Here is a 27,158-nt window from a genome sequence, read left to right as displayed (position 1 = left end):
CCATGGACTGCAAGAAGATCAAACCTATCCATTCTTAAGGAAATCAGCCCTGAGTGCTCCCTGGAAGGACAGATCGTGAAGCTGAGGCTCCAATACTTTGGCCACCTCATGAGAAGAGAAGAATCCTTGGAAAAGACCCTGATGTTGGGAAAGATTGAGGGCACTAGGAGAAGGGGACAACAGAGGATGAGATGGTTGGACAGTGTTCTCGAAGCTACGAACATGAGTTTGACCAAACTGCGGGAGGCAGTGCAAGACAGGAGTGCCTGGCGTGCTCTGGTCCATGGGGTCACGAAGAGTCGGACACGACTAAACGACTAAACAACAACAACAACAAAGTTACCTCCAGGCTCCTCCTATTCACTCCCGTCCATATCTACACCACAAACCTCCATTAATTCTATGCTGGTTGTAACTGCCAAGGCTTCCCTAAAATATTCGGGTGTGCAGCTTGGTGAGAATACCGCCGGGCAGTTTTTCCCCTTGTCCCACCGAGTACGTGTGGACGCGGATGCGCGCTCGCACACCGCGGATTCCTTCCCAATCGTTTGAAGGGAGCGCAAACACGAGTCGAACCCGGGAATATGAAGGATATTTTATTGTATTTTTATTTTAGTTTCCCTGCTCCTCTTCCGCATTGGCTGCCCACCTGCACCCTCCCCCATCCCTCCCCTCGGATTGGTCACTCCGGAGATCCAACTGTTCCTTTCCGGCATTCCCATTGGCCTCCCGAGTCGATCCGCCTCCAATTTTAAAAGGGATTATTGCTCCTCTTTCCCAGCGCCGACCTCCCCTTCCTTTCCCAGTTTTCCAGCTTGGGGTGGGTGGGGGTGGGGGTAAGGGAGAAAACCCGGCACGCATCCCCGGAGAGCTGGAAAAGGAGGGTGGTGGTGGAAGGAGGCACCTCGGTGAGTTCTCCAAGACCCAGGGGCTGCCTCTTTAAGAAGCGCAGCTGGAGCTGCAGGGAACATCTGGCCGGAAAGGAGAGAGAGAGGGCGCACGCTGGGGGAGGGGGGCTATGGCCTCTTCCCGGGTCTCCCGCATTGCAGTTAGGGAAAGGGCATCTCGATCTGTTTAGGATTTGCCCCCTCCTAGATGTGAATCCCTCGAGAGCACCACTAGATCGACGGAGTCAGGGCATCTTTTAAGGGGATTTCCACCCCCACCCCCCGCTCGCTTGCTCCTCCTTCTACAATCTGTGTCTCCCAGGGAAACGGGCCGGGGTGTCCTGGGGAGAGCGAGGTAGGGGAAAGGGCTTCCCCCAGAGTTGCATGCCGGAAGGGGGAAAGGAAAGCGAGTGGCTGCCGCGAAGGGGAATCCCGATCTGATTTTCTCTCGAATCCCGACGACGAGTTTTCCTTTGTCTATGGTCCATGCGTTCCCCCAGGCAGCGTTTCCTTCCCTTCCTGCACCTAGCAAATCCCCGGCCTGCAAAACCGCTCCCTGCATCTTCCAGCCGGCGGGCTACCGAATAGGCCGCAGCCTCCCTTTATGTACCCGTGATCACTCTATATGCAACTTTTCAGCCGTTCAACTCATTTATTCATCCATCACCTATTTCTCACCGGCCATCTCTCTTGCACCGTAGATTATTACTACAGTATTCATCTGGCTATTTCCTTTCTTGTCCATCAGCCGTGGTCACAGGAGCCCCCAATGTTTTATTCAAGTGGGTCCATATTTTGGTGGCACTTCCTGCCTCTCTTTATCTGCCCTTAAAGGAAGCTTTTTGGAGCTTTTTGGGAATAACATATGCTGGTAGTCTTACTCTTATTTTTACCAGGCCTGTATACAACCACTCTGCCCCTGAAGAATTGCTTCCAGGTGATCAAGCAGAGGAAGGTTAATCTTAAATCACAAGCAACCTTAGTAGCTTTTGTATTTGCTCTTTTCAAGCAAGTAACAGATTTTAGTGAAATTTACCACCATTGCAAGCATGTTAAGGGTTGCTACCAAGAGAATGCCTAAAGGGGGGCTTCCCCTGCTTCTTTAATGCTAATACTGTACAGAGCAGAAGACCTACAACAAATGTAGCACAGTTGTGGGTGGGTTGTGCACCATTGCTACATGGGCAATGTGCCCATCACTGCTGTGCCTGTTGTTTGGCTTAAGAAGGATCACCACCATGAAGAGAGGATTCCAGGATCTAGGCAGATTCATAGGGTTGCCAGACTCAATAGTGGACAGGACTTCTGTGCCTTTAATTGCCCTGCTCTCTTTTGAGTCTGGGAACCTTAAAGAGAAACCAGCAGACCCTTTGTTTAATTTCCAAGCAAAGGGTCTGCTGGTTTCCCTTTAAGGTTTCCAGACTCAAAAGAGAGCAGGGCAATTAAAGGCACAGAAGTCCAGTCCACTATTGAGTCTGGCAACCCTACAGATTCAGCATGCCTACCTGAGCTTTTGTGGAAGTAAGCATATGCTGATCACTGCAGATGGTGACAGCAGTCACGAAATTAAAAGACGCCTGCTTCTTGGGAGAAAAGCAATGACAAACCTAGACAGCATCTTAAAAAGCAGAGACATCACCTTGCCTACAAAGGTCCGTATAGTTAAAGCTATGGTTTTCCCAGTAGTGATGTATGGAAGTGAGAGCTGGACCATAAAGAAGGCTGATCGCCGAAGAATTGATGCTTTTGAATTATGGTGCTGGAGGAGACTCTTGAGAGTCCCATGGACTGCACGAAGATAAAACCTATCCATTCTTAAGGAAATCAGCCCTGAGCGCTCACTGGAAGGACAGATCGTGAAGCTGAGGCTCCAATACTTTGGCCACCTCATGAGAAGAGAAGAATCCTTGGAAAAGACCCTGATGTTGGGAAAGATTGAGGGCACTAGGAGAAGGGGACGACAGAGGACGAGATGGTTGGACAGTGTTCTCGAAGCTACGAACATGAGTTTGACCAAACTGCGGGAGGCAGTGCAAGACAGGAGTGCCTAGCGTGCTATGGTCCATGGGGTCACGAAGAGTCGGACACAACTAAACGACTAAACAACAGCAGCATGTGCTGCAACTAATCCTTAGCTTGCTCTGTGTCCAGAGGAAATGGTGGAGGCTTAAAGTGCAATGCAGTCGTGCATATTCTGCAACTCTCTACAACCTGAGTACCCAAATCAGCATATGGTGGCATGGATCTTAGCAGCCTGGAAATCTGGCCTTGCCTCTGGAGATGGGCACATGTGCTAGAGCTTGCATACTAGCTATGGGGAGGGGGTTTCTTAGCTACCCATCTTGACATCCCTTTGTCTCCTGCTTCCTCCAGGCTGCGGCCATGGCCACATTCACCCGGGAAGAGTTCTACCAGCAGCTCCTGAGCGGCTGCGTGTTGCCTACTGCTCAGCAAGGCATTGAGCAGGTCTGGACACTTCTGCTCTTGTGCCTCGTGTGCCGTCTCCTCTGGAGATTGGGTAAGTGCAGACAATCTTAGGCACGCAGTCCTCCAGGGCATTCACCAGACCCATGAGGAACTCTGCGTTGCAACCCCATACTGCTCTCACTCACGATCTGCATCTAAATCCAGCTCCCCGCAGCTCTCTTGCTTTGTGCAATTGCATCACAGCTGTGGCCCAGTGGAAAGAAAGACTGTTCAGAAGTAATGCCAAACCATGGTTTGGTGTTACGAGAATGAGTCTTGGGATTCCATGCCCCCCCCCACTAGATTTGACAGTAATTGGGGAACATGTGGCCCTGCAGATGCTTCTGGACTACAACTCTCATAATTCCTGGCCTTGCTAGCTGAGGCTGATGGGAGTTGGGGAGATCCTAGTTCGCAGCAAAAGCATTCTTACACCAAAATGCTCAGGACGAAGTGCTCCATCATTTAAGATATTGTTATGATGAACTAAAGGAACGCGGGTAGCGCTGTGGGTTAAACCACAGAGCCTAGGGCTTGCCGATCAAAAGGTCAGCGGTTCGAATCCCCATGACAGGGTGAGCTCCCGTTGCTCAATACCAGCTCCTACCAACCTAGCAGTTTAAAAGCACGTCAAAGTGCAAGTAGATAAATAGGTACCACTTCAGCAGGAAGGTAAACGGCGTTTCTGTGCGCTGCTCTGGTTCGCCAGAAGCGGCTTTGTCATGCTGGCCACATGACCTGGAAGCTGTACGCCGGCTCCCTCGGCCAATAACGTGAGATGAGCGCCGCAACCCCAGAGTTGGTCACGACTGGACCCAATGGTCAGGGGTCCCTTTACCATTACCTATGATGAACTAAGAAATGATTTCGTTACCATTTAATTTTGGTTAAACCATACATGCCTAAATCAGGGGTGGCCAAGGTGATGCCTTCCAGACTTCAGTTCCCATCAAACCTAGTTGTCAAGGGTAATGGGAGCTTTAGCCCAAAACATCTGGAGGGCACCCCATTGGTCACCTGCTGGGGATTTATGCACACACACGGTGCCTGCTTTTCCTCCTGCTGCAACAACCACAGCTCTCTCTCTCAGTCTGGATGTCATTGCTGAGCTACATCTGTGGACAGGAAGCACGGCCAGACGTGAGATGGAGGGTATAGTTCCAGGCAGACTGGAGCGATGCTTGGGGAGGGAGGAGCCGCAGCGCCATTCCCTCCACTCAAAGCTCAAACGTTTCCCTTTATTTGTAGTGGACCTGCTGTTGTCAGCATTCCCCTTTCGAAAGGGCTTTTACCTACCAGGTCCTAATGCAAGCCCCAGCTTTCTTTCCCATTCTAGTTACAGCTCCTACCCTTCTTACAACTGCTGTTTTATGTGTAGCGTAAAATGACTGCGGAGGGTGTCTTCTTTCTCTTCCAAGGTAAATGCACAGCTGGGGAGTATGGAGGAGGGATCTTGAGGGGAGAGGACCTAGCTCAGTGATGGAGCCCCTGATTTGCACACAGAAGGTTCCAAGTTCAAATCCCCACTTAAAAGGAGCAGGGAGCAGGTGATGTGGAAGGCCTGAGACTGTGGAGAGCTGCTGCCCATGTCAGTGGGCAATACTGGGCCAGATAGACAAAACAGTCCATGCCCCTTCCAAACCATACACTTCCCTCAAGGCATCCTGAGAGCTGTAGTTTGTTAAGGGCGCTGAGTGCTGTTAGGAGGCGCCTATTCCCCTCACGGAGCTACAATTCCCAGCGTTCCCAGGGACTAGGGATTGACTGTTAAGACCACTCTGGAAACTGTAGCTCCAGGAGGGTAATAGGGGTGGCGCTGTGGGTTAAACCACTGAGCCTAGGGCTTGCTGATCAGAAGGTCGGCGGTTCGAATCCCTGTGACGGGGTGAGCTCCCGTTGCTCGGTCCCAGCTCCTGCCCACCTAGCAGTTCGAAAGCACATCAAAGTGCAAGTAGATAAATAGGGAAGGTAAACGGCGTTTCCGTGTGCTGCTCTGGTTCGCCAGAAGTGGCTTTGTCATGCTGGCCACATGACCAGGAAGCTGTCTGTGAACAAATGCCGGCTCCCTCGGCCAATAATGTGAGATGAGCGTGCAACCCCAGAGTCGGTCACGACTGGACCTAATGGTCAGGGGTCCCTTTACCTTTACCTTTAACAACATTCTGCACCTCGCAACAAGCTGCATTTCCCACAATGCTTTGGGGGAAGCCATGACTGTTGAAGTGCCATGATACTGCTTTAAATGTATAGTGCGGATGGGGCCATGGGCCTATGTCCCCTGACCCTCTCTCCACCTGACCTCCATTTTCCTCTCTGGCCTTCTCCTCGCAGCTCTGCCATCCTATGTCAAGCACCTGAGCACAGTCGCCAGCGGCTTCTACGCCCTCTACCACTTCTTCCAGCTGCAGATGGTTTGGGTCGTCCTCCTCAGCCTCCTGTGCTACCTGGTGCTGTTCCTCTGTCGCCACTCAACCCAGCGCGGCGTCCTTCTCTCCATCACCATCCTCATCTACTTGCTCATGGGGTGAGTGAGGGCCAGGAGCAGGTAGGGAGGGCTGCTCACAGGCTGCTATAGCCATAAGTGGTTGGCTGGATGAAGAAGAGTAGTTAATGGGAAGCGGAGTGCAACAGAAGTTAAGAAGATCTAGACAAATGTGGAACAAAGTTGGCAGCTTGGCCATTGGAAGGGACCCCTGAGTGTCTAGTCCAACCCCCTACAATGCAGGAATCCAGCCCACAGCTGTCCTTGGGTGGGCTCGAACCACCAACCTTCTGTTTCACAGCCAACCCATTGCGCCACCTGAGGGATCATAACAGTTTCCCATCTTTGACCTTCTCCCCCTCTCCCCCCGCCCTTCCTTTTTGCAGGGAGATGCACATGGTGGACACAGTGAGCTGGCATAAGATGAGAGGTGAGTGTTTTGTAGATCTTTCTAGAGCTTGATGAATGTGCTTCCTTTCCAAGTTGCTCCAAGTGCAGCATTCATACCTATCACTCTGCAAGGAACGCTTGGTTTTCATTGGATTGTTGTTGTTGTTTTGCAGGGAGGTGGGTTTTGAAATATATAGTACTTCTTCGACTCTTGAGTTTGGCTGCCAATAGCTCTTCCTTGTTTCTTAGTGGCTCTGTTCTGTCTACAATCCTCTTGGCACTCAGCACCTGAGTTTTCCATTAAAAGGAATTACATCCCCCTCTATTTGGTGGTCCCATTCAGCCACCATGGAATATCTTCTCTCCATTTGCCTGATACTTTTTCATAAGTCAGGTCACATCTTGGGCAGTGAGGTCTCCATAGGTTACTGGCAAGCACTGAAGCACTGAATCTCTTATTGTGTGTCTGTCTGCTCCCTTCCACCAGGTGCCCAGATGATCGTGGCAATGAAGGCTGTGTCGTTGGGCTTTGATCTGGACCGGGGCGAGGTGCCAGCCATCCCGTCCCCAGTAGAGTTCATGGGCTATATCTACTTCATTGGGACGGTCATCTTTGGACCCTGGTTCCGCTTCCGTACCTACCAGCAGGCCGTGGAAAGCCGGAGAATGGTGAGCTCCCTATTATGTGTTTATTCCTGGCACAGCATAGGGAACAGGGCCTGGTTAGTTGGGGGTCCAGTAAAAGGGCATGATCTTTGAATATTGGAAACCCACATCCATCCTACCCAAGCTATTATTATTGTTGTTGTTGTTGTTGTTGTTGTTATACCCTGCCCATTTGACTGGGTTGCCCCCGGTCACTCTAGGCCAGGGGTCAGCAAGCGTTTTCAGCCGTGGGCCGTCCACCTTCCCTCAGACCATGTGGTGGGCTGGACTATATTTTGAAAGGGAAAAAAAGAACGAATTCCTATGCCCCACAAATAACCCAGAGATGCATTTTAAATAAAAGGACACATTCTACTCATGTAAAAACACACTGATTCCTGGACCGTCCACGAGCTGGATTGAGACGGCGATTGGGCCGCACCCGGCCCACGGGCCTTAGGTTGCCTACCCCTGCTCTAGGCGGCTTCCAACATAAATAAAAACATTTTAAAAATTAAACATTAAAAATAATTCCCTATACAGGGCTGCCTTCAGATGGCTTGGGGGTTGGATAACTCCATACCCTCCAACATTTCTCTGATGAAAATAAGGATGTACTAAGGAGAATCGGGACGTTCTGGGATCAAATCAGAATCTGGGATGGCTTTTGTAAATCCGAGACGGTTCCTGGAAAATAGAAACACTGCATCCCTTGTTCAAATGAAAATAGAAATATACTTTATTGTCACTGTAACACTTGTTTACAGTGAGATTAAACGAGCCCCCCATCCCCCCCCCACAATCTCTCAGTCTTTGTGACTCTCTGGGTGCTGTCACACGGCCACCAACCCCGAACGTCAGCTGCAATGCTGCTGTCTTCCATTTTGATTTTGTTCTGTGAACTGCCTCGAGTCCTCTGGGTATAGGGCAGTATATAGATAACAACAACAGCAGCAACCTTATATCTGATGAGTTGACATGAAGAGGGTCTCTCATTTCTATTCATACTAAGATAATGACCGAAAAACAGTGTGAAAGATGGTATTTTCTCTCTCTTTCCTCTCATACAGAGCTTCTCCTGGCTCCAGAAGGTCTTCCTGAGCTTCTTCCTCTGCCTTGTGTGCCTCATCATGTCCACTTGTGTGGCCCCCTATCTCTTCTCTTACTTGATACCCCTCTACAGCTACAAGCTACTCAGGAAGTAAGTTGGTTGCTCCAAAGAGATACTCTGACCTCGGCCCCAGGCTCCATGCAGCTGGCCCGTTGGGTTTGTTAGGGAATCCAGCCAGTGAGCTAATGGAGATTTTGGACTCCTCACAGGCCAGACGGGAAGCGTGCTGTAGAATGGTGGGCCCTAGTATATTTTTAATTACTGGATTTTTTAAAAGGCAAGTGGACTTTATTGTCCGAGTTCCTCTCTTCCTCCATGCCTCTGAATTGTTCAGAGAGATGTATTGCACTTACTTTAAGCTCTTAAAAAACAACAAAAAACTCTCCTGCGAATATTGGAGGGGGGAGGAGGAAAGTGAAATAGGGTATATGGGATATGGTCCTTGACCATATATATCAGGTCATTTAATGCAGGTTAGCTGCCCCTTAACACTCCTTTGCCACCTTGTGACTGGAATCAGAGTGGATAAACATAAGGAAAAGGCTGAATGTTCTACCCCTTTCTGTGGGTGTTTGTGGGTGAAGCTATTCCAGATTCATTGACCCAGGGTTAGGTTAATTAACATGGTGGACTAATTATATGTTTCCTGCTGTGGAGACATCTCAAAATACAGTTCTGGGCACAGTATTACATCCCCTGTTCTAAAACCTCAGCTTCTAGCTCATCTTTGGGCTTGGTGGGCCAAAATATGGCATTTATCTTCCATCTGCGATGCTGTTTAGCACCTAGGGGACACAGGGGGATATGTTTTATACAGGGTGAGCTACTCTAAACTCCGACCAGCAGCCGTTTTGCTGCTGGCTATACAGTTCAGAAGGGCTTCCAGGCTTTTCCTTTAAAGCCCTGAGAGAAATGCTTTCACATCCACAAGCCATTTGGCAACTAGTGCAGAAGGGAGGGGCCTGTGGCCCTCTAGTTCAGAGCTTTCCAAACTGTGAGTTGCCACACATTAGTGTGTCGGCTGAAGTGTGTAGGTGTGTCGCATGAACACTCCCCGCACTCTTCCTGGGGCTGGAAAGGGGTTAGTTTAATCTCTGGTTTGCTAGTAAAACCAAATTAAAGGTAAAGGGACCCCTGACCATTAGGTCCAGTCGTGACCGACTCGGGTTGCGCGCTCATCTCGCATTATTGGCCGAGGGAGCTGGCGTATAGCTTTCCAGGTCATGTGGCCAGCATGACAAAGCCACTTCTGGCAAACCAGAGCAGCACACGGAAACGCCGTTTACCTTCCCGCTGTAGCGGTTCCTATTTATCTACTTGCATTTTGACATGCTTTCGAACTGCTAGGTTGGCAGGAGCTGGGCCCGAGCAACGGGAGCTCACCCCGTCACAGGGATTCAAACCGCTGACCTTCTGATCAGCAAGCCCTAGGCTCAGTGGTTTAACCCACAGCGCCACCTGGGTCCCTAAAACCAAATTGCTGTGTCGCAAAATGATGCATGTCTAAACAAACAAACATGAAAAGTTTGGAAAGCTCTGGTCTAGTTGTTGGATGGCATCAGCTCCCAGGAGGCCAGTGACTGAAGATGACAGGAGTTGTGTTTCGCAACCTCTGGAGAGCCAGACCGATTCCCCATGCTGGGGCTCTGATATGTGCCTGGTATCTTCACCCTGAGATTGTTTTTGGGCCTTGGAATAACTGTAGCAGATAAAGGTGCTGTGGTCCTTTGCTGTGGGGGTGAGGAACCTGTGTCCTTCCCCCAATGTTGCTGCAGGACCCCGCTTTTAAGACTGACGATGCATCTGCAGAAAAAGAAAGTACCGTACGTTTCCGTGTATAAGGCTATGTTTTGTCCTTTTAAAATCATGCTAAAAAGTGTGTGTGGGGGGGGGGGTCATCTTATACATGGATAGTGCATAGGGTGGATGTTTGATTGGTTGCTGCTGTGGCTGTCAGCGGCTATTGTTCGTGTTATTGGTTGCTGCTCAATAACACTCCGGCAGTTGGGTGGGCAATTGGCAGCTTCTGCCGGTGATGGGACAGACGAGAGTCGGATTTAGTGACGCGTGTGGGTGAGCGATTTTTGGCAGTCCCCCCTAAAAAAGCTCAACAAACCTGGGTAATCCTTTGCAAAAAAACAACAACCCCTCAACAACTCTGTGCCATCCCCCCCCCATTTTCTTAAATCTGAGTCCCCCAAAATAGGGGACGTCTTATACATGGGGGTGTCTTATAGACTGAAAAGTACGGTACTTCTTCACACAAGTCTCAATCAACCATAGAGTTTCTCTGCCATGAAATGCGGTGGGCCAAAAGTGGTTTGAACAAATCTGTGAAGGAAGAGCCTATCAAAAGTGGCTGCCAGTTAGTTACTGGGCAGTGGTTGCTGGGGAGTGGTTGGTTTTTGGTGTGTGGGGTTTTTTTTTCAGTGAAGCCCTGTTGTGGAGCCTCTCGTTCCAATTGCCCTTTCCAGTTCTGTGTTAAAATTTTGCATAGGTACAGTGAACGAAGGGAGGATCCCAGGAATACTGAAGCATTTAAGAGTTGCACTTCCTTGAATTTAGTGGATGCTAGGCCAGGGAGAAGTTCAGCAGCTGTGGCCTTTTCCATCCATACTGGGAGAATAATAATAATAATAATAATAATTATTCCCAGTCAATAATTATTATTCCCTTCCCAGTCAAGACCGGGCTCAGGGCGGCTAACAACAAAAATATCAACGCAAGTATAAAAGAAACAATTCAGTTAAAATGCAGATTAATACAATGTTACAATTCAATTTTAAAATTAAAAATCTACAAGAAAGATAAAACCATTATAAGATAAAACCTTAGGGAAGGGTAACCCCGGGGTCAGACTGCGTCAGTCCAAAGGCCAAACGGAACAGCTCTGTCTTGCAGGCCCTATGAACAGATGACAAATCCCGCAGGGCCCTAGTCTCCTGAGACAGAGCGTTCCACCAGGTCGGGGCCAGTACTGGTCGAGGCCAGCCTAACCACCTTGTGACTCGGGATCTCCAATATGTTATTATTTGTGGACCTTAATGTCCTCTGTGGGTCATACCGGGAGAGGCGGTCCCATAGGTACGAGAAGCAGCTCTTTATCAAACCTTTCCCTGCCACATAGTTAAATAGCGTTTTAAATATTATTTGGAACGTCCTAAAGCCTGATGAGCTCATTTTCTTTCTCTTTCTCTTCTGCATTCTTTTGCTTCCTTGTATCCACCCTCTCCCTCCCGGTCCTCTCTCTGTTGGACTCTGTTGGGATCGCGCTACTTGCAACAGGAAGCGCAGGAGCAGGTAACACACACATACACACACCCCAGCACATCTCTCCAGCTGCCGGGCTGCATCATCTCACTCATTGCACAGCTGCATTCTTAACCTTCACGTGTCTTTTGTGGCTTCCATCAGTGGCAACGCATCTGTTCTGTCTCTTGACGGGAGGCGCCGTGGGGTCACGGCTCCCTCAGTCTGTTCGCCATGTTCCAGACACGGTTTGTTTTTTCCCACTGTGAGGCCCAGCAACCGACGTATCGCCATTGGCTCGTTTCCATTGTGCTCGCTGTGTCTTGCCTTGTGGGCTGTGTCCGGTGTGTCTGCTGTCCTCGTCTAGTCAGTGGCTGCTTTGCTTGCCGTTTCTGTGGTCTGCGCCATTCCGCCCTGCTTAGGTCTGTGTCACCTGGTGGCTTTGAAGTAAGGCCTGGCTTTCTTTTCCCGAGTCTTGTGTACTGTGACTTATTCCATGGCTTGAGCACTCCACTTCTTTCTGTTAGAATCTCAGGGCAATTTAGGAGGACTATCCCACTTCTTACGTCCGGGGGCTAAGATCAATGAATCCTGGAGGTGGAGGGAGCTGGGAGGCCCCAGCTGTGTGTGGTGGAAGGAGATGGGCGATTGGAAGGTGGTCACTTTCGGTTCTGTTGAACACATTGAAACAGTATGCCTTGTCAATCAATACTGAGGAGGACCAGATGTAATCTATAACGCTAGCCCCTCTAGTTCCTAGGAAAGTATAGTATCCCCCGGACCAGTCTTTGGGTGTGCCATGCAAGCTGAGCAACCCGCAGTTAATGGTAAACTCCAGCAGTATGATGCCAGCCCTATTGATGGTCTTGTCGTGTGAATTCCATGTAGGAAACCACTCCTCTTCTATGAATAATTGTGACATATCGGTAAATGAACTTATATCTGCTCCAATTCTGGCATTAAAGTCCCCCATTATAAGAATCTCTGACTTCGGGAATTCAGCCACAGATTTATCAAGGATAAATATTAAATCCTCCCAAAACTGATTTGGATGAGAAGATGAATAAGTAGATGGATTGTACAGGTTTACACATATGAAGCCCCCAACCGAGCTGTTGGTGATGTGCAGAGTTTCTGTGCAGTGAGGCCTAGTCTGCACTGCACTCATGCCAGAACCTTAATCACAACCTACGAAGGCACATAGCTCAATGGAGGACCCTGCGTCTGTAAAGGCAGCCTGCCTTTAAAGTACCAAATGCTGCCATCAAACAACAGCATGTGGCCATCAGCTTTATGCAGCAACATTGCGTGAGTTCACAGTGCCCGGGGCGGGCATGAACCAGGTGCCCCCCCATGCCAGTGCCCCCAGTGAGGCCCAGCCCAGTGCTCCTCTCCCTGAGGGTTGGTTCCTCCGCCACCAAGAGAGGAGCGCCCCACTGCGCTGGGGCCACCTGCTTCCTGAACCCTCAAAAATCCACACCCAGGGCTACAGCCCCTCTGGCACCCCCACCCCTGCCTTTATGCTGTTCTTTGTGAGCTCCTAAGAAGTGTCTAGGACCCAGGTGGCGCTGTGGGTTAAACCACAGAGTCTAGGGCTTGCTGATCAGAAGGTTGGCGGTTCGAATCCCTGCAACGGGGTGAGCTCCTGTTGCTCGGTCCCAGCTCCTGCCAACCTAGCAGTTCGAAAGCACATCAAAGTGCAAGTAGATAAATAGGGACCGCTCCGGTGGGAAGGTAAACGACGTTTCCGTGTGCTGCTCTGGTTTGCCAGAAGCAGCTTTGTCATGCTGGCCACATGACCCGGAAGCTGTCTGCGGACAAACGCCGGCTCCCTCGGCCTATAGAGCGAGATGAGTGCCGCAGCCCCAGAGTCACTCACGACTGGACCTGATGGTCAGGGGCCCCTTTACCTTTACCTTTAAGAAGTGTCTAGGAGGCCACAGTGAGAAATAGGAAGCTTGTTCTGATCCAGTGAGGCAACTATTATGTTTTTAAGCCAGGGCTCCTGCCTTTTCCTGCCACAGAGGAGGAAAGCACCTTCCGTTTGACAAGTTTGTCATGCAGATGTTAATGAAAGAGCTGTTAATGAAATTTCTGCACTTGCACACTATCATAGAATACAATACCCACAGGCCTGGCTTTGTTCAGTGCAAACCAATGCTATCCAAAATACAACTGAAATCTTCGGCATGTAGGCACTGCCAGTCGTGGCTCTCTGCGGCTTTTTTTTATAGTTCTGGGTTCAGTCAATATGGAACACCTTAATGCCCCAATATCTACTGATATCTTTATTCTTCCCTCTCTGTTTCTCGCTCCTGCCATGTTATTTCCCTTCTTGGTTCTGCCAGGAGCACCTTGGTGAGGTGAGTCTTCATGCGACTTCTGTTTCTTCGCTTCCCCACCGTGTGGGTTTGCAGAGGTTCACTGGCTTCAAAGGCAGGCAAGCAAAAGAATCAAGGGGTTGGGGTTGGAGCAGCTCCTGTGGGGAGGGGAGGTTACAACATTTGGGGCTTTTTTGTTTAGTGAAAAGGTGAGTAAATCAGCAGGAGAGGGTAGAGGTGTAGAACTTCAGGCGCAGTGGGGAGAAGGTGGATCGGGAGAAGTTTTGCTTCCTCTTCCATAATATGGGAGCTCCAAGCCAGGGAAGTTGAATGTTGGAAGATTCAGGATTGATGTGACGTGGCTTAATACCAAGCAAGACGGTTGTCTAGCTCTTTTACTCCCTGCCCCCGAGGGCTCCTTTAACGCATCAAGTGGCAGTTATGCCAAACTAGTATTATTCCACGATGGTTGGCTCATAGAGGGAATGCAATTGGCATTGAGCCGACAAAAGCTTCAAATCCCCATTTTGCAGAGTTAACGCCATTGGAGGGATCGGAACTGGGATGCTAAGAGTTACCTGCTGACCTGCATGTAGCTCTTTTCTCTACTAATCAGGAACTCTCTGTGAATGAAGAATGACTGTCTGGGGCAGGCATGTCAAACCTGCGGCCCTCCAGATGTTTTGGACTACAATTCCCATCTTCCCCAACCACTGGTCCTGCTAGCTAGGGATCATGGGAGTTGTAGGCCAAAACATCTGGAGGGCCGCAGGTTTGACATGCCTGGTCTGGGGTTACTAAAACTGCTAGGGAGAGCTTTGGCATGAGCACCTGCCACCTAAGGAAAATGGAGAAACTAAAAATTGCTACTTGAGATTTGCAGTTACGTCTGGAGGAGCAGTAGTACATAGGGTACAGATCCCATAATCAGATCCCAGGATCTTCTCAGGGGGCAGGGATGGACCGGTGTCTTTGGCTCACTGACTTGAAATTACCAGTCAAAGTGACTTCTTTAGACACTGAACAGGTTTATCAGGCTGGGGGCTCACAGGACAGCCAAACACAGGACTTAGGGCTATGATTCTAAAGTTAAAGGCGCAGTACTTGAAGTTGCGCATAATGTTCACATGATGAAATATGGGGAGAGCACAATTCTGATTTTTCAAGATTAAAGTTAAGGCGGTAACAGGGTTTTAGACCCATTGCTGCTGCAAAAGGGGGTGAGTATTAAGGGGTAGGGGGCTTCCCTTTCAATTTGGCTTCCTGGCATAAGGCTAAGTTCTATACTGCACCTTACTCTATGAGATGCAGGTGTGCTACTATCCAAAGTACACCTGGAAGTCCCAGAAGGGCTGCAAGGATCTGATCCCAGCTGACAATGGTAAAACCATGTGTTTGTGCACATCTGTTTTCCTTGCCCTGGGAACAGCAGAAGGAGAGCTCTAGAAGCAAGAACCTTTGGACTGCAACGGGAGCTGAGAAAGAGAGCAGAGCCACCGAGTGATATCTATCAAGGCCCTCTCTTTATACAGTGGTACCTCTACTTACGAATAACTCTGCTTACGAATGTTTCTACTTACGAATGGAGCTCCGTCTGCCATCTTGGATGCGGTTTAGATAGGATATTTTCTACTTACGAATTTTTAGGTAGGGTTTTTTCTCCCAATGCATTCCTATGGGATTCGACTTACACATTTTTTCGACTTACGAATGTGCGTTCGGAACGCATTAAATCCGGAGTTTTTTGTTTGCGTTTCATATATAGTTTAACTGTCCCCATTTTTTACTGCCACCTCACACTGCATTGCTGCCCTTTATTATGAAACATTTCTTATGATCTGGCCCGGGGCGGGGGGGCAGGGGGCGAGGCATCTATACCAGCAATCTTATGTGGTCAACCCCCACCCATTGCTCGCGCTCGATTGTATAAGGAGCGGATATACACCTGAGCAGATACACACCTGATCTTCAAGGGTGGCATAGCTGATCCATCAGCCCCCTTTCTGAAGCTCACCCTGGAGAGGCTGCAGTTGATAGAAAATCCATTTTACAGAACAACACTCAAAATCTGGAGGGGCTCCGTCAAAGTCTTGACCCCCCCACACTTTCTCCTCTTACTCCATTTGGAGAACACCCTCGTTTCCAATCTACTTTTGAGAGTGGTCACTTTGGTCATTGGGCAATCAAGAGTTGCTTCTGTGTTTTGGATCTGTTAGAGGGCAACAAATGAACAGGCATGCCTGAAGCTCATTGGCACTCCGGTGAGCGGTTTTCAAATGGTGCAAATTCAATCTTTTTAGTACACTTGTCCTTAGAACGGAAGGCCCACTCAGAATGCTCACCTTTTATGAGCACATTTGTATGGGCTTGTCTGGAAGCTTGAAAGGGGCGGTTTCTTTATTGTACAAAGGATTTCTGTCGGAAGAAGGGGGGACAGCATCTAGTCTGAGAGAGGGAGGCGGATCTGGGCAGAAATATTGATGAAAGAGAGTTGAGAGTCCAGTGAAGCAAACCCCGCTCAGTTTCAGCCAGAGTTAAAGAATTGGTGCATCAGGTGGGGCTCTGATCATAGAATCATAGAGTTGGAAGAGACCACAAGGGCCATCCAGTCCAACCCCCTGCCAAGCAGGAAACACCATCAAAGCAATCTTGACCTATGTCTGTCAAGCCTCTGCTTAAAGACCTCCAAAGAGGGAGACTCCACCACACTCCTTGGCAGCAAATCCCACTGTCGAACATGATGATACAGTGCACCTGTTACAATGGGAAGAGTAAACCAATACCTGCCCATGCAATGCTGGTGGGGTTGTTGCATATTGGGCATAGACTACCACAGATGGTAGTTGTGCCTAGTAGTGGCAGCTTTTCGGACTTGCGTTTTTCAGGAAATCTCGGCGGTTGTTTCTGCAGCTTATACTCTCAGACCCAGCTCTGACTCTGTTGTCTATCAAGTATGAAACAGGTGATCTTATAAAAAAAAGAAGAAGTGGCTATTAATCTGGAAATCCCTCCTTCTCATTCTCCCTTTGCTTTGGAGGGTTGCTGGGCAAAGTGTGTCAGATTTGCTGGTGTAAGGGTCTTGCTAAGGCTTCTTGAGTCAAAGGTGCCTGGTGAGCCTCTTCTGGTGTTTATGGGTTGTATGGATAGCTAAGTTGGACCTCCTCTCTCAAAACCCAACTTTATTTGGGACTGTGACCACCTACGAAGAGAAGTACAGTCAAACCTTGGTTGTCGAATGGAATCCATTCCAGAAGCCCGGTCAGCTTCCGAAAAGTTCGACAACCGAGGCATGGCTTCCAATTGGTTGCACTTCCAAATGGTTGCACTCAGCGAAAGCCACATCAGACGTTCGGCTTCCAAAAAACGTTCGAAAACCGGAGCATTTATTTTCAGGTTTTCAGCCTTTGGGAGCCAGAACAGAGCTATTTGGGAACTGAGGTTTGACTGTATACCCTATACATAATGTGTTCTTTGCAGCCCTGCAGTTCTGTTCCATAGTACCCAGGATATTACAGTGGTACCTCGGTTTAAGTACACAATTGGTTCCGGAAGTCTGTACTTAACCTGAAGCGTACTTAACCTGAAGTGAACTTTCCCATTGAAAGTAATGGAAAGTGGATTTATCCGTTCCAGACGGGTCCGCGGAGTACTTAAACTGAAAATACTCAAACCGAGGCGTACTTAAACCGAGGTATGACTATAACTGTAGTTCCAATGTGTTGTTTTTTAATTTATTGTATTATTACCTGGTTTTTACTTCTTGGTGTTTTAATTGTTCCGCCTATCTAAATAAAATAAAGAGAACACTTCTTCATACAGCACCATGGAATCAGATGGCTTTAGAAAAGGATTAAACAAAGTCATGGGGGTATAGGGCTATGTTCCGCTGTCAGTCTGCCTGTGAACACCTGTTTCTGGGAATCCCCAATGTGGAGGGTGCTGTTGCTGTCAGGTCCTGCTTGTAGGCTTCCCGTAGGCATCCGGTTGGCCACTGTGAGGACAGAGAGGCCTTTGTCCTGATCCAGCTGGACCGTTCTTACATCTTTGTGTCTTGCTGTTGCATCGTAGCTGGCTTCGGGCTTACGAAAGCGCTAGCTCCTTCCACTTCAGCAACTATTTTGTGGGCTTCCTGTCCGAAACAACGGCCACGTTGGCAGGGTCTGGCTTCACAGAGGAGAAAGACAACCTGAAATGGTGAGTGTTGTTGCAGGGGTGTGTGTGTGTGAGGTGGGGGGGGGGGTGCCTAGGATACTGTACTAAAAATGTAACCTCCTTAAATCCCACAAATAGGCAAATCAGAAAACAGATGTTAAAGTAACTTTTATGCATAACCCGGTCTGCTGGAATAGTTTTTGCAAAGGTGTTAAATGTGGTCAGGTCCCCCCCCCTCCATGGTTTGTTTTTTGGTGGGTAGTTATTAATAATAATAATGGCTTTGATTCAGACTCGGTTGAATTTAGGCTGCAATCTTAACTGTACTTACCTGGGAGTTAAGCTCTGTTGAATTCAGTGGGACTGACTTCTGGCTTAGACATGATTCAGATTATAGCCTCCTGTTGTTGCCAGGTCAGTGGAGACTTTCCATGAATCCAAAGACCCCCCTTCCTGATTTCTGGCCTGCATAATGATTTTATTCCCTCCTCCTTCCAGGGATCTGACAGTGTCTCGCCCATTGAATGTGGAGCTGCCCCGTTCCATGGTGGAGGTGGTCACCAGCTGGAACCTGCCCATGTCCCGTTGGCTGAACTCCTGTAAGGATGTGTGCACCTGCTGTGTTAGTTATGTGGAGCCTTAGAAACAGGCTACATGAGGACCCTCAGCCTTGGGCATCGCCCCTGACAATGGCTCCCTGAGGAAGGGAGGTCAGTGACCCCTTATGGCAGGGATGGGGAACCTGTCGCCCCCCAGAAGATGCTTCCCAGCATACCGTGTTTCTCATATTTTAAGGCATCCCCAAAAAATAAGCCATGACAGGATTTCTAAGGGTTGGTGAAAAATAAGACATACCCCGAAAATAAGCCATGTCGTGTAGCCCCGACCGAGCGAGAGGCGAAGGCGCGGGACACAGCAGGAGCTCCCTGCCTGCTTCCCCGAGCCGTCGCGCATCGGGGGACAGAGCCGAAGATCGGCGGGCGCTCCTTGCTGGGCTTGACAAGCCCGGCAAACAGCGCCCGCCGATCTTCGGACCTGTGCTGTGTGACAGGCAGGGGTGGGGGGAAGCGGAGATCGTTCTCCGCTCTCCCCCCACCCCCGCCTGTCACCGAAGATCGGTGGGCGCTGTTTGCTGGGCTTGACAAGCCCGGCAAACAGCGCCCGCCGATCTTCGGCCCTGTGCTGTGTGACAGGCGGGGGTGGGGGAGAAGCGGAGATCGTTCTCCGCTCTCCGCCCACCCCCGCCTGTCACCGAAGATCGGCGGGCGCTCCTAGCTGGGCTTGACAAGCCCGGCAAACAGCGCCCGCCGACCTGTGCTGTGTGACAGGCGGGGGTGGGGGAGAAGCGGAGATCGTTCTCCGCTCTCCCCCCATCCCCGCCTGTCACCGAAGATCGGCGGGCGCTCCTAGCTGGGCTTGACAAGCCCGGCAAACAGCGCCCGCCGACCTGTGCTGTGTGACAGGCGGGGGTGGGGGGGAAGCGGAGATCGTTCTCCGCTCTCCCCCCACCCCCGCCTGTCACCGAAGATCGGCGGGCGCAGTTTGCTGGGCTTGACAAGCCCGGCAAACAGCGCCCGCCGATCTTCGGACCTGTCCTGTGTGACAGGCGGGGGTGGGGGGGAAGCGGAGATCGTGCTCCGCTCTCCCCCCACCCCCGCCTGTCACCAAAGATCGGCGGGCGCTGTTTGCTGGGCTTGACAAGCCCGGCAAACAGCGCCCGCCGATCTTCGGACCTGTCCTGTGTGACAGGCGGGGGTGGGGGGAAGCGGAGATCGTGCTCCGCTCTCCCCCCACCCCCGCCTGTCACCAAAGATCGGCGGGCGCTGTTTGCTGGGCTTGACAAGCCCGGCAAACAGCGCCCGCCGACCTGTGCTGTGTGACAGGCGGGGGTGGGGGAGAAGCGGAGATCGTTCTCCGCTCTCCCCCCATCCCCGCCTGTCACCGAAGATCGGCGGGCGCTCCTAGCTGGGCTTGACAAGCCCGGCAAACAGCGCCCGCCGACCTGTGCTGTGTGACAGGCGGGGGTGGGGGGAAGCGGAGATCGTTCTCCGCTCTCCGCCCACCCCCGCCTGTCACCGAAGATCGGCGGGCGCTGTTTGCTGGGCTTGACAAGCCCGGCAAACAGCGCCCGCCGACCTGTGCTGTGTGACAGGCGGGGGTGGGGGAGAAGCGGAGATCGTTCTCCGCTCTCCCCCCATCCCCGCCTGTCACCGAAGATCGGCGGGCGCTCCTAGCTGGGCTTGACAAGCCCGGCAAACAGCGCCCGCCGACCTGTGCTGTGTGACAGGCGGGGGTGGGGGGGAAGCGGAGATCGTTCTCCGCTCTCCGCCCACCCCCGCCTGTCACCGAAGATCGGCGGGCGCTGTTTGCTGGGCTTGACAAGCCCGGCAAACAGCGCCCGCGTGCACTTTATTAAAAAATAAGACATCCCTCAAAAATAAGCCATGTCGTGTTTTTTGGAAAAAAAATTAATATAAGACATGACTTATAATATGAGAAACACGGTAGTTAGGTTCCTGGGTCTCCCATTGTCTTCACCCCCTCTTACCACTGGGGAGGGGGATGTAGACTACCCAGAAGACCTCTCTCTATTGCTATAAGTATTTACAAATCCTGGGGGGTAGGCTTGAGATTATATGGTAGGGTTAATCCACACATGCAGATTGGGGAGTGGGGGACAGATTTCAGATCTGTGAGCCCTGAAATGGACTAAGGTATCTTCTTGCCTGATGCTGGGCATTTAGACAGATCTAAATCTCTGAGCCTAGGGCTTGCTGATCTCTGAGCCTAGGGCTTGCTCTAGCCTAGGGCTTGCTGATCAGAAGGTCAGCGGTTCGAATCCCTGTGACGGGGTGAGCTCCCGTTGCTCGGTCCCAGCTCCTGCCAACCTAGCAGTTCGAAAGCACGTCAAAATGCAAGTAGATAAATAGGAACCGCTACAGCGGGAAGGTAAACAGCGTTTCCATGTGCTGCTCTGGTTTGCCAGAAGCGGCTTTGTCATGCTGGCCACATGACCTGGAAGCTATACGCCTGCTCCCTCGGCCAATAATGCGAGATGAGCGCGCAACCCCAGAGTCGGTCACAACTGGACCTAATGGTCAGGGGTACCTTTACCTTTACCTTTAAATCTCTTTGCCTCTTACTAGTCAAGAGCCGCAGGAGCCCCTTTTAAGTAGGTTCTGGGCTGACAAAAAAGGAAGTACTTCTTCACACAAGGTGCGGCGATTAACCTGTGGAGTTTCTCTGCCATGAAATGTGATGGCTTTAAAATAGTTTGAAGAGATTTGTGGAGGATGAGCCCCATCGAAAGCTGCTTGGCAGGATGGCTAAATGGAGCGTCCATGTTAGGAGGCAGCGTACCTATGATTTCCATATGATATGGTTAAATGACAAAGGGAAGCCTACTGTAAGCTTCCCAAAAGTGTCCAGGTGGCCAATATTGGGAACAGAATGCTGAACGTATGACACCCCAGATATTGTTAGACTCCAAATCCCATCAGCCTCAGCCAGCATGACTAGTGGTCAGGGGTGATAGGAGTTGTAGTCCAGCAAGATCTGGAAGAGCCACATTTTCCTTTCCCCCAAAATGAATCTCAACCAGCAAAGCTGTTCAGATTCTTAAGTCTATGGCAGCGTCATGCCCTAGAACTGGCCTCCTTCCACTTTGGTTGGTTAGTTGGCATTCATGTCTGTCTCAGGAGACTGGTATTGAATTAGCATAGTGAAACTGGAAAGACATTGTTATCACCTCTTATTGAAGTTGCGAACGGTTGATATGTTTATCTTGTATACATTTAAGCTTGACCTGGAATTGTCACAGACAGAATCTCTCACTTTCATAGTTTGGCCAAACTGCTTTGCAATTTCCCACCCTGCTCATATCTCTGAGGATAACCCTTCCTGTATCTGATCAAGTCTGTTTATCCCACAATAAATCTGTTACATTGGTAAGCTGCAAAAAGAAAAAAAACAACTGGCCAACTAGGAGAGATTCTCACCAATCCACTGCTATGTGGGAAGAAGAGGAGTGACAGCTTCCAGGAAATACTTTGAAACTCAGTGGCCGAGTGTCTGGAACAGATAAATGTAGTAGCTTGAAGTAAATGCATTTTACTGCATCTCAGTTGAGGTGGGGAAAAGCTGGCCAGGGCACCCAGTAGGGAGCAGAACATGCTGTCCCATCACTAACTTTCTCCACCTGTTTCCAGATGTCTTCAAGAACTCCTTGAAATTGGGCACCTTCTCAGCAATCATTGTAACCTATGCAGCTAGTGCCCTTCTACATGTAAGTATCCCTCTACAGAAGCCGCTGTCTCCTGTTCCTTGGTCACACCCTGTCATGACGAAACATGTACGAATTTGTTTATCTCAAACATTTGTGCCCCATCTTTCTACCTGTAAGAGGCGCCAAGGCAGCTCACAATCACATGGACTAGTCCCCAGGCATTTTGCCAGTGCTTCACCTCACCCCTGGGTCATAGCTGCCAAGTTATCCCTTTTTTACAGGGATTTTCCCTTATGCTGAATAGGCTTCCTCGCGAGAAAAGGGAAAACTTGGCAGCTATGCCCTGGGTGCTGCTTAAAAGTAGGTTGCTTTGCCCTGCTGTAAGGCAGGGCTGGCCTGATGATCGCTCCCTTTCACTCATGGCTACTCAGGACAAACCTATTGACCTTCATCTGTTTCCTTCCCAATATGCACCAAATGGCTGCCAGGCAGAGGTGGAAATGGCAGCAGGTGACAACTCCAGGGTGCTCTAAGGGCCATATATGGAAAAGAGACATTGTGATCCTCTGCCAAGCCCTGAGGAAGACACAGATGTTTATGAGATACAGGCTGATCCACTCAGGGAGGAACCTTCAGGGCCTTCTTCTGTGGCCTCCTATTGTAAGGAAAGGGCCTGTTTACCTTCCTTGATCTCAGAGGAGGAATCCTCAGTCATCTCCAGCCCCATGTAGAAGCCAGCGGTTGTAGAAGCAGAAAAAAGTCATTTTCTAGAGTGCAGACAGCTCCTTCAAGAAGTTGAGGCTACCTGCAGTATAGGTCTTGCCAGCTGCCTTAAGGCTTCAGCTCTCTGCTGAAGCAACATCCCTCTGTAGCTGCAACAGGAGGGAGAGCTGCGGATGGGAAGGCCCACTGGCAGCTGGCCATGGTCCTGACGTCCGAGATCTCTGCTGAAAGAGACTCTGCATGACTTTGCCTGCCCAGAAGAGATTCTGCCCTTCCCGTGTGAGACCCCGCAAAAAGAGCTTCTTGCAATCAGCAAGACTTCAGGGGAGTGGGCACTATTGCATTGGGGGCCATTTGTCTTTGCTTCATTAAGCCTATTCTTGGGAGGGGGAGACCCTTGGAAAGCAGTTTGTTTTCTTCGAGAATGCAAGCAAGACGCAATCCCTGTCCTGAGATTTCTATTCCAATTGAAGAACTCTCTCTCTCCCTCTTCCTTCCCAGGGGCTGAGCTTCCACCTGGCGGCTGTGCTGCTCTCCCTGGGGTTTATCACTTACATTGAACACGGTGAGTTCCCTCTTTCCTTTGGCTGGGGACCAAATTTGGGTGGTTCTTTACTTCCATCTAGCCTTGGCCCAGAAATTGGCCCAGTTCAGACATAAAGACAGGTTATGGTTTGTTACATGCATGCCCTCTCCTCCCCTTGGTCCCTCTTTTGCACTCACGGGGGTGGTATTCAGAGCTTTCTTTTGCCATATGTAACAAACCACAGTGACTGGTTTAATCCAAATACAGGAAACTGTGCTTTGAATAAACGACAGTCAGTTAACAAGCCATGATCTAAAACCAGTATTTAGGCTTTGAGCAGCAAAGACAGCTCTTGAGCACAGCCTCACTCACATGCAACCACTTCTTTCTTTCTTTCTTTCTTTCTTTCTTTCTTTCTTTCTTTCTTTCTTTCTTTCTTTCTTTCTTTCTTTCTTTCTATAATTTTATCGGTTTTACAAAATAAATCACAATTAACATTTTTCAATAAAATAATAATGAAAATTTATTATTTATACCCCGCCCATCTGGCTGGGTTTCCCCAGCCACTCTGGGCGGCTTCCAACAGAAAAATAAAACACGGTAATCTATTAAACATTAAAAGCCTCCCTGAACAGGGCTGCCTTCAGATGTCTTCTAAAAGTCTGGTAGTTGTTTTCCTCTAAATCTAAAATAAAGCAAGATTCTTCCAAATCTTAAGACTTCCCTCCTCGCCTCCATGTGTCCTTTAAGTATCTTAATCAACTGCATATTATAGTTCATCCAAATTACACTTCTCCAATATATCCAAAGTTTATGTAACATTGCAAGAGTCATTCAAAGCCTCCCAAAGAGTTCAAGTGTTTACAGTGTTCTTTTAAGTACAATCTATATTTGTCCCATTCTCTACTGAAGTTTTGATCTTCCTGATTTCTGATTTTCCCTGTCAGTCTTGCCATCTCTGCATAGTCAAGCAATTTCATCTGCCATTCCAACTTTGTCGGTATCTTGTCTTCTTTCCATCACTAGGCAAGCAACATCCTTGGCAGCTGTAGTTGTGTACATGGACAGTCTTCTAAAAAGTCTTCAGCATATCTGCACCTAAAATTCCTGTTCTTAAAGTTATTTTAAACATTTTTAAAATTTATTATATATCATTTCCCAGAATTCCTTTATCTTTTTACAATTTCACCATATATGGTAAAAGGTGCCCTCTTTTTCCTTACATTTCCAACAGAGATTTGAGTTAGTTCTGTACATTTTCGCTAACTTACTGCTTTCTTTCTGCCTAGTTCTCCGGAAGAGGCTCGCCGTCATCTTTGATGCCTGCATACTCTCCAAGAGGTGCCCGCCAGGGTGTTCACATCGCCACAACACGGTGAGATGTGCCTTGGGTTCCGAGGATCTACGGGTGCCCCCTTATGCCACCATACCAGGGGTCTGGGAGCTCAATATATACGATCTTCCTGGTGCCTCAGGTGGATGTCTTTTCTGGCTCCGCCTCCTGCATTCTTTTTTAGTATGGGGGTGGGTGCAGCTGAACATGCCAGATGTGCTCCTTGCTCCTCGCTTAGTTCCAACCCTGCCGGTTATAGCAGAGTGATACCTAGTTGGGTGCCCCTTGACTGAGCCTCCACTTCTCCTCCTTCTGCAGAGTCTTTGGGTTTACCTCCTCAACCTGTTCTTTGGAGCGCTCGCCATTTTCCACTTGTCCTACCTAGGCTCGTTATTTGACATGGATGCAGACGACTCCGTGGAAGAGCAGGTAAAAGGGACAAAACACAGACTCATTGGGCAGTTGTGGTGGCCATACTTTAGGACAGGCACGTGCAACTCCCAAGAGACTGCGATCTACTCACAGTATAAAAAGACCGCCTATGATCTACCTATTGTCATTGCCAAGAGTTGCTGAGGTTTTTCTTTTTAGGGGAGGATTGACCAAAGTTGTTGAGCTTTTCTTGAGGGGGGGGCAAGGTTGTTGAGCTTTTTAAAGGGAAAGGTGGAGACCAAAGTTGTTGAGCTTTTGGGGGGGAATCAAAAAGGAACACTAAGGCAATAGCAAGAGTGTTGAAGAAGTAGGACGAGGCAGGATGCCCCAGAAGCAGGGGTGGACTTTGGTCTTTCAAATTTCCGCAGCGCCCTCTGCAAGCCCCAAATCCGGAGCCCTATGCCTATTGCCTTCTGGTTCTGCTCAATTTATCATATTTGCGGCACCCTGCAGCGCCCCCTAGGCTTAGCGCTCAGCATGGCAAAACTGTTTGCACTGCACTAAATCTGCCTCTGCCCAGAAGAGAGTTTTTTCGGGGCGTGGGGTGGGGTTATTGGAAAATAATATATATATATATATATATATATATATATATATATATATATATATATATATGATAAGAATAATATTGGAGAAAACTGGATATTGAAACCTGCTTAACCTAAATCATATATCCCAGTTTTACAGCGGCCCTTTAAAGTACGCTTCACGCAGAGTATACGCAGTCAGAAGTTGACCTGGCTAAGAAAACACCACCAAGAGCGTAGGGAATTATCTTCCTTATATGAAACCCCTTACTAGCTGCACACTCGTTTAAAAGTATGCAGATGAAAATACAAACGGTTGGGTTTCTTTAACTGAAAAACAAACTGACTCTAAAGAGACTTTAAACTAAAGATAAATGCTTTCTCTCTTAGCAATGTTATCTACCCACTTTCCGAAACCTCCCACAAAACTCCCATTAAACTACCCGAGAATTAACAGCAAACCAGCATTATAACTAAGCAACTCTCATACTAAGATTCAACTGGGAATCTCTTAAACTGAGAGAGTGATCTACTTAGAGATGAATCAAACTGAAAGATCTAACTAAGAGATACAGAAGGCTTTCTGGCAGAGCCTTATATACAAGAAGCAGAGCCCACGCCTGTGAGCAATTAACAGAAACACAGGCACCTGTTTCTCTTAAACAGACAGTATTTACATTAGACCGGCTCTAAAGTAAATTGACTATTCAAAAAATCCAACAGGGGTGGGGTGGGGAGTGGGATTACTTACAAATTATGCTATTTTTTTGAAAAAGAAAATAAATGCCGTTCTATGGCATAGGCTGGGCCCACTGATTGCTGCAGAAAGAAAGATTGTGATGCTTTTGGGGGGGGCAGCTAAAGCTGTCTGCCTGGAGCATCCCTCCCTCTCAGCACCTCCTTCTTTGTCTGTGTTAAGCTTACATTTGTAAGAACTTTCCCTCCCCTGCCCTCCCTCCTTACCCTGCAGGGCTACGGGATGTCCTACACCATACACAAATGGTCTGAGCTGAGCTGGGCCAGCCACTGGGCAACCTTCGCCTCCTGGGTCTTCTACCGCCTCATCAGCTGAGCTGCGACCTCTGTGCCGACTTGAGGAGACGGAGCAGAAAGTCCAGGAAGGAGAGGCGGAACAGACCTCGTCTCCTTCAAGGAAATCGGATGCACCCCCCTGGACACGCCGGCTGGCCCCTTTTCCCCCCCCCTCTTGGGACACTTACTGGGGGAAGGGGCCTCTGGGCAGGGCAGACTGTGCTCCGCCACGCTGTGGCAGGCCCTGACCCAATGCCCTCACAAAAGGAAGGAAATCAGGTCCCATGTGGAAAGGGGCTGCTGAGAAAGGTAGCCCAAACACACAGAGGTGGTCTTGCTTTTGGTTTTAGACTTCCTTCCCTCCTTCTGCCCCCTGGGAAATTGCTGGCCCCCGTCTGCCCATCTTGGGGCTCCCTTTAATGACCAGGTGTGGAAGTTACAGCACCATTTCTCCTCCTTGTATGATTTTAAATGTAATTGTTTTATGTTAGAGCTGTTGCCCCCACATGATCCCCATGCATGCCCCCTCTTTTTAGCTCCTTTTGCTCCCTTGCGGCTGACTGTCAGGACTGCATCGGCGGCTGTCATGGCATCCCTGGTTATTGTTGGGATTGTGGGCTCTTTCTTCAGTAAAGTCTGATGATTGGTTGATTGTAA

General features: G+C 49.4%; 1 protein-coding gene across 2 annotated transcripts; it reads left to right on the top strand.

Moving 5' to 3' along the window:
* The first annotated feature begins 731 nt into the window (after positions 1-731).
* Positions 732-27,158, top strand: PORCN (porcupine O-acyltransferase). 2 transcript variants are annotated; one of them, XM_088658338.1, is made up of 15 exons: positions 741-908; positions 3,261-3,405; positions 5,685-5,877; positions 6,222-6,265; positions 6,713-6,894; positions 7,941-8,071; positions 11,267-11,281; positions 13,579-13,593; positions 17,620-17,745; positions 18,202-18,302; positions 21,912-21,988; positions 23,153-23,216; positions 24,467-24,552; positions 24,829-24,939; positions 26,440-27,158. In XM_088658338.1, the coding sequence occupies exons 2-15, from the start codon at positions 3,270-3,272 to the stop codon at positions 26,539-26,541; spliced, it is 1,383 nt and encodes a 460-aa protein (XP_088514464.1). In that variant the 5' UTR covers positions 741-908; positions 3,261-3,269; the 3' UTR covers positions 26,542-27,158. The 2 variants fall into 2 exon arrangements, with proteins under 2 accessions (XP_034953015.1, XP_088514464.1); XM_035097124.3 differs by lacking the exons at positions 11,267-11,281; positions 13,579-13,593 and having other exon boundaries at positions 732-908.

The sequence above is a fragment of the Zootoca vivipara genome, chromosome 15 (assembly GCF_965207765.1).
Source record: "Zootoca vivipara chromosome 15, rZooViv2.hap1.1, whole genome shotgun sequence".
Taxonomy (NCBI): Eukaryota; Metazoa; Chordata; class Lepidosauria; order Squamata; family Lacertidae; genus Zootoca; species Zootoca vivipara.
This window is presented reverse-complemented; position numbering and strand designations above follow the sequence as displayed.

Excerpts from the sequence above, each read along its gene's own strand:
- PORCN (XM_088658338.1), top strand. The coding sequence starts at position 3,270 with ATGGCCACATTCACCCGGGAAGAGTTCTACCAGCAGCTCCTGAGCGGC. Across the intron at positions 5,878-6,221 it reads CTCATCTACTTGCTCATGGG|GGAGATGCACATGGTGGACA; the intron begins GTGAGTGAGGGC and ends TCCTTTTTGCAG. Across the intron at positions 23,217-24,466 it reads TATCACTTACATTGAACACG|TTCTCCGGAAGAGGCTCGCC; the intron begins GTGAGTTCCCTC and ends CTTTCTGCCTAG.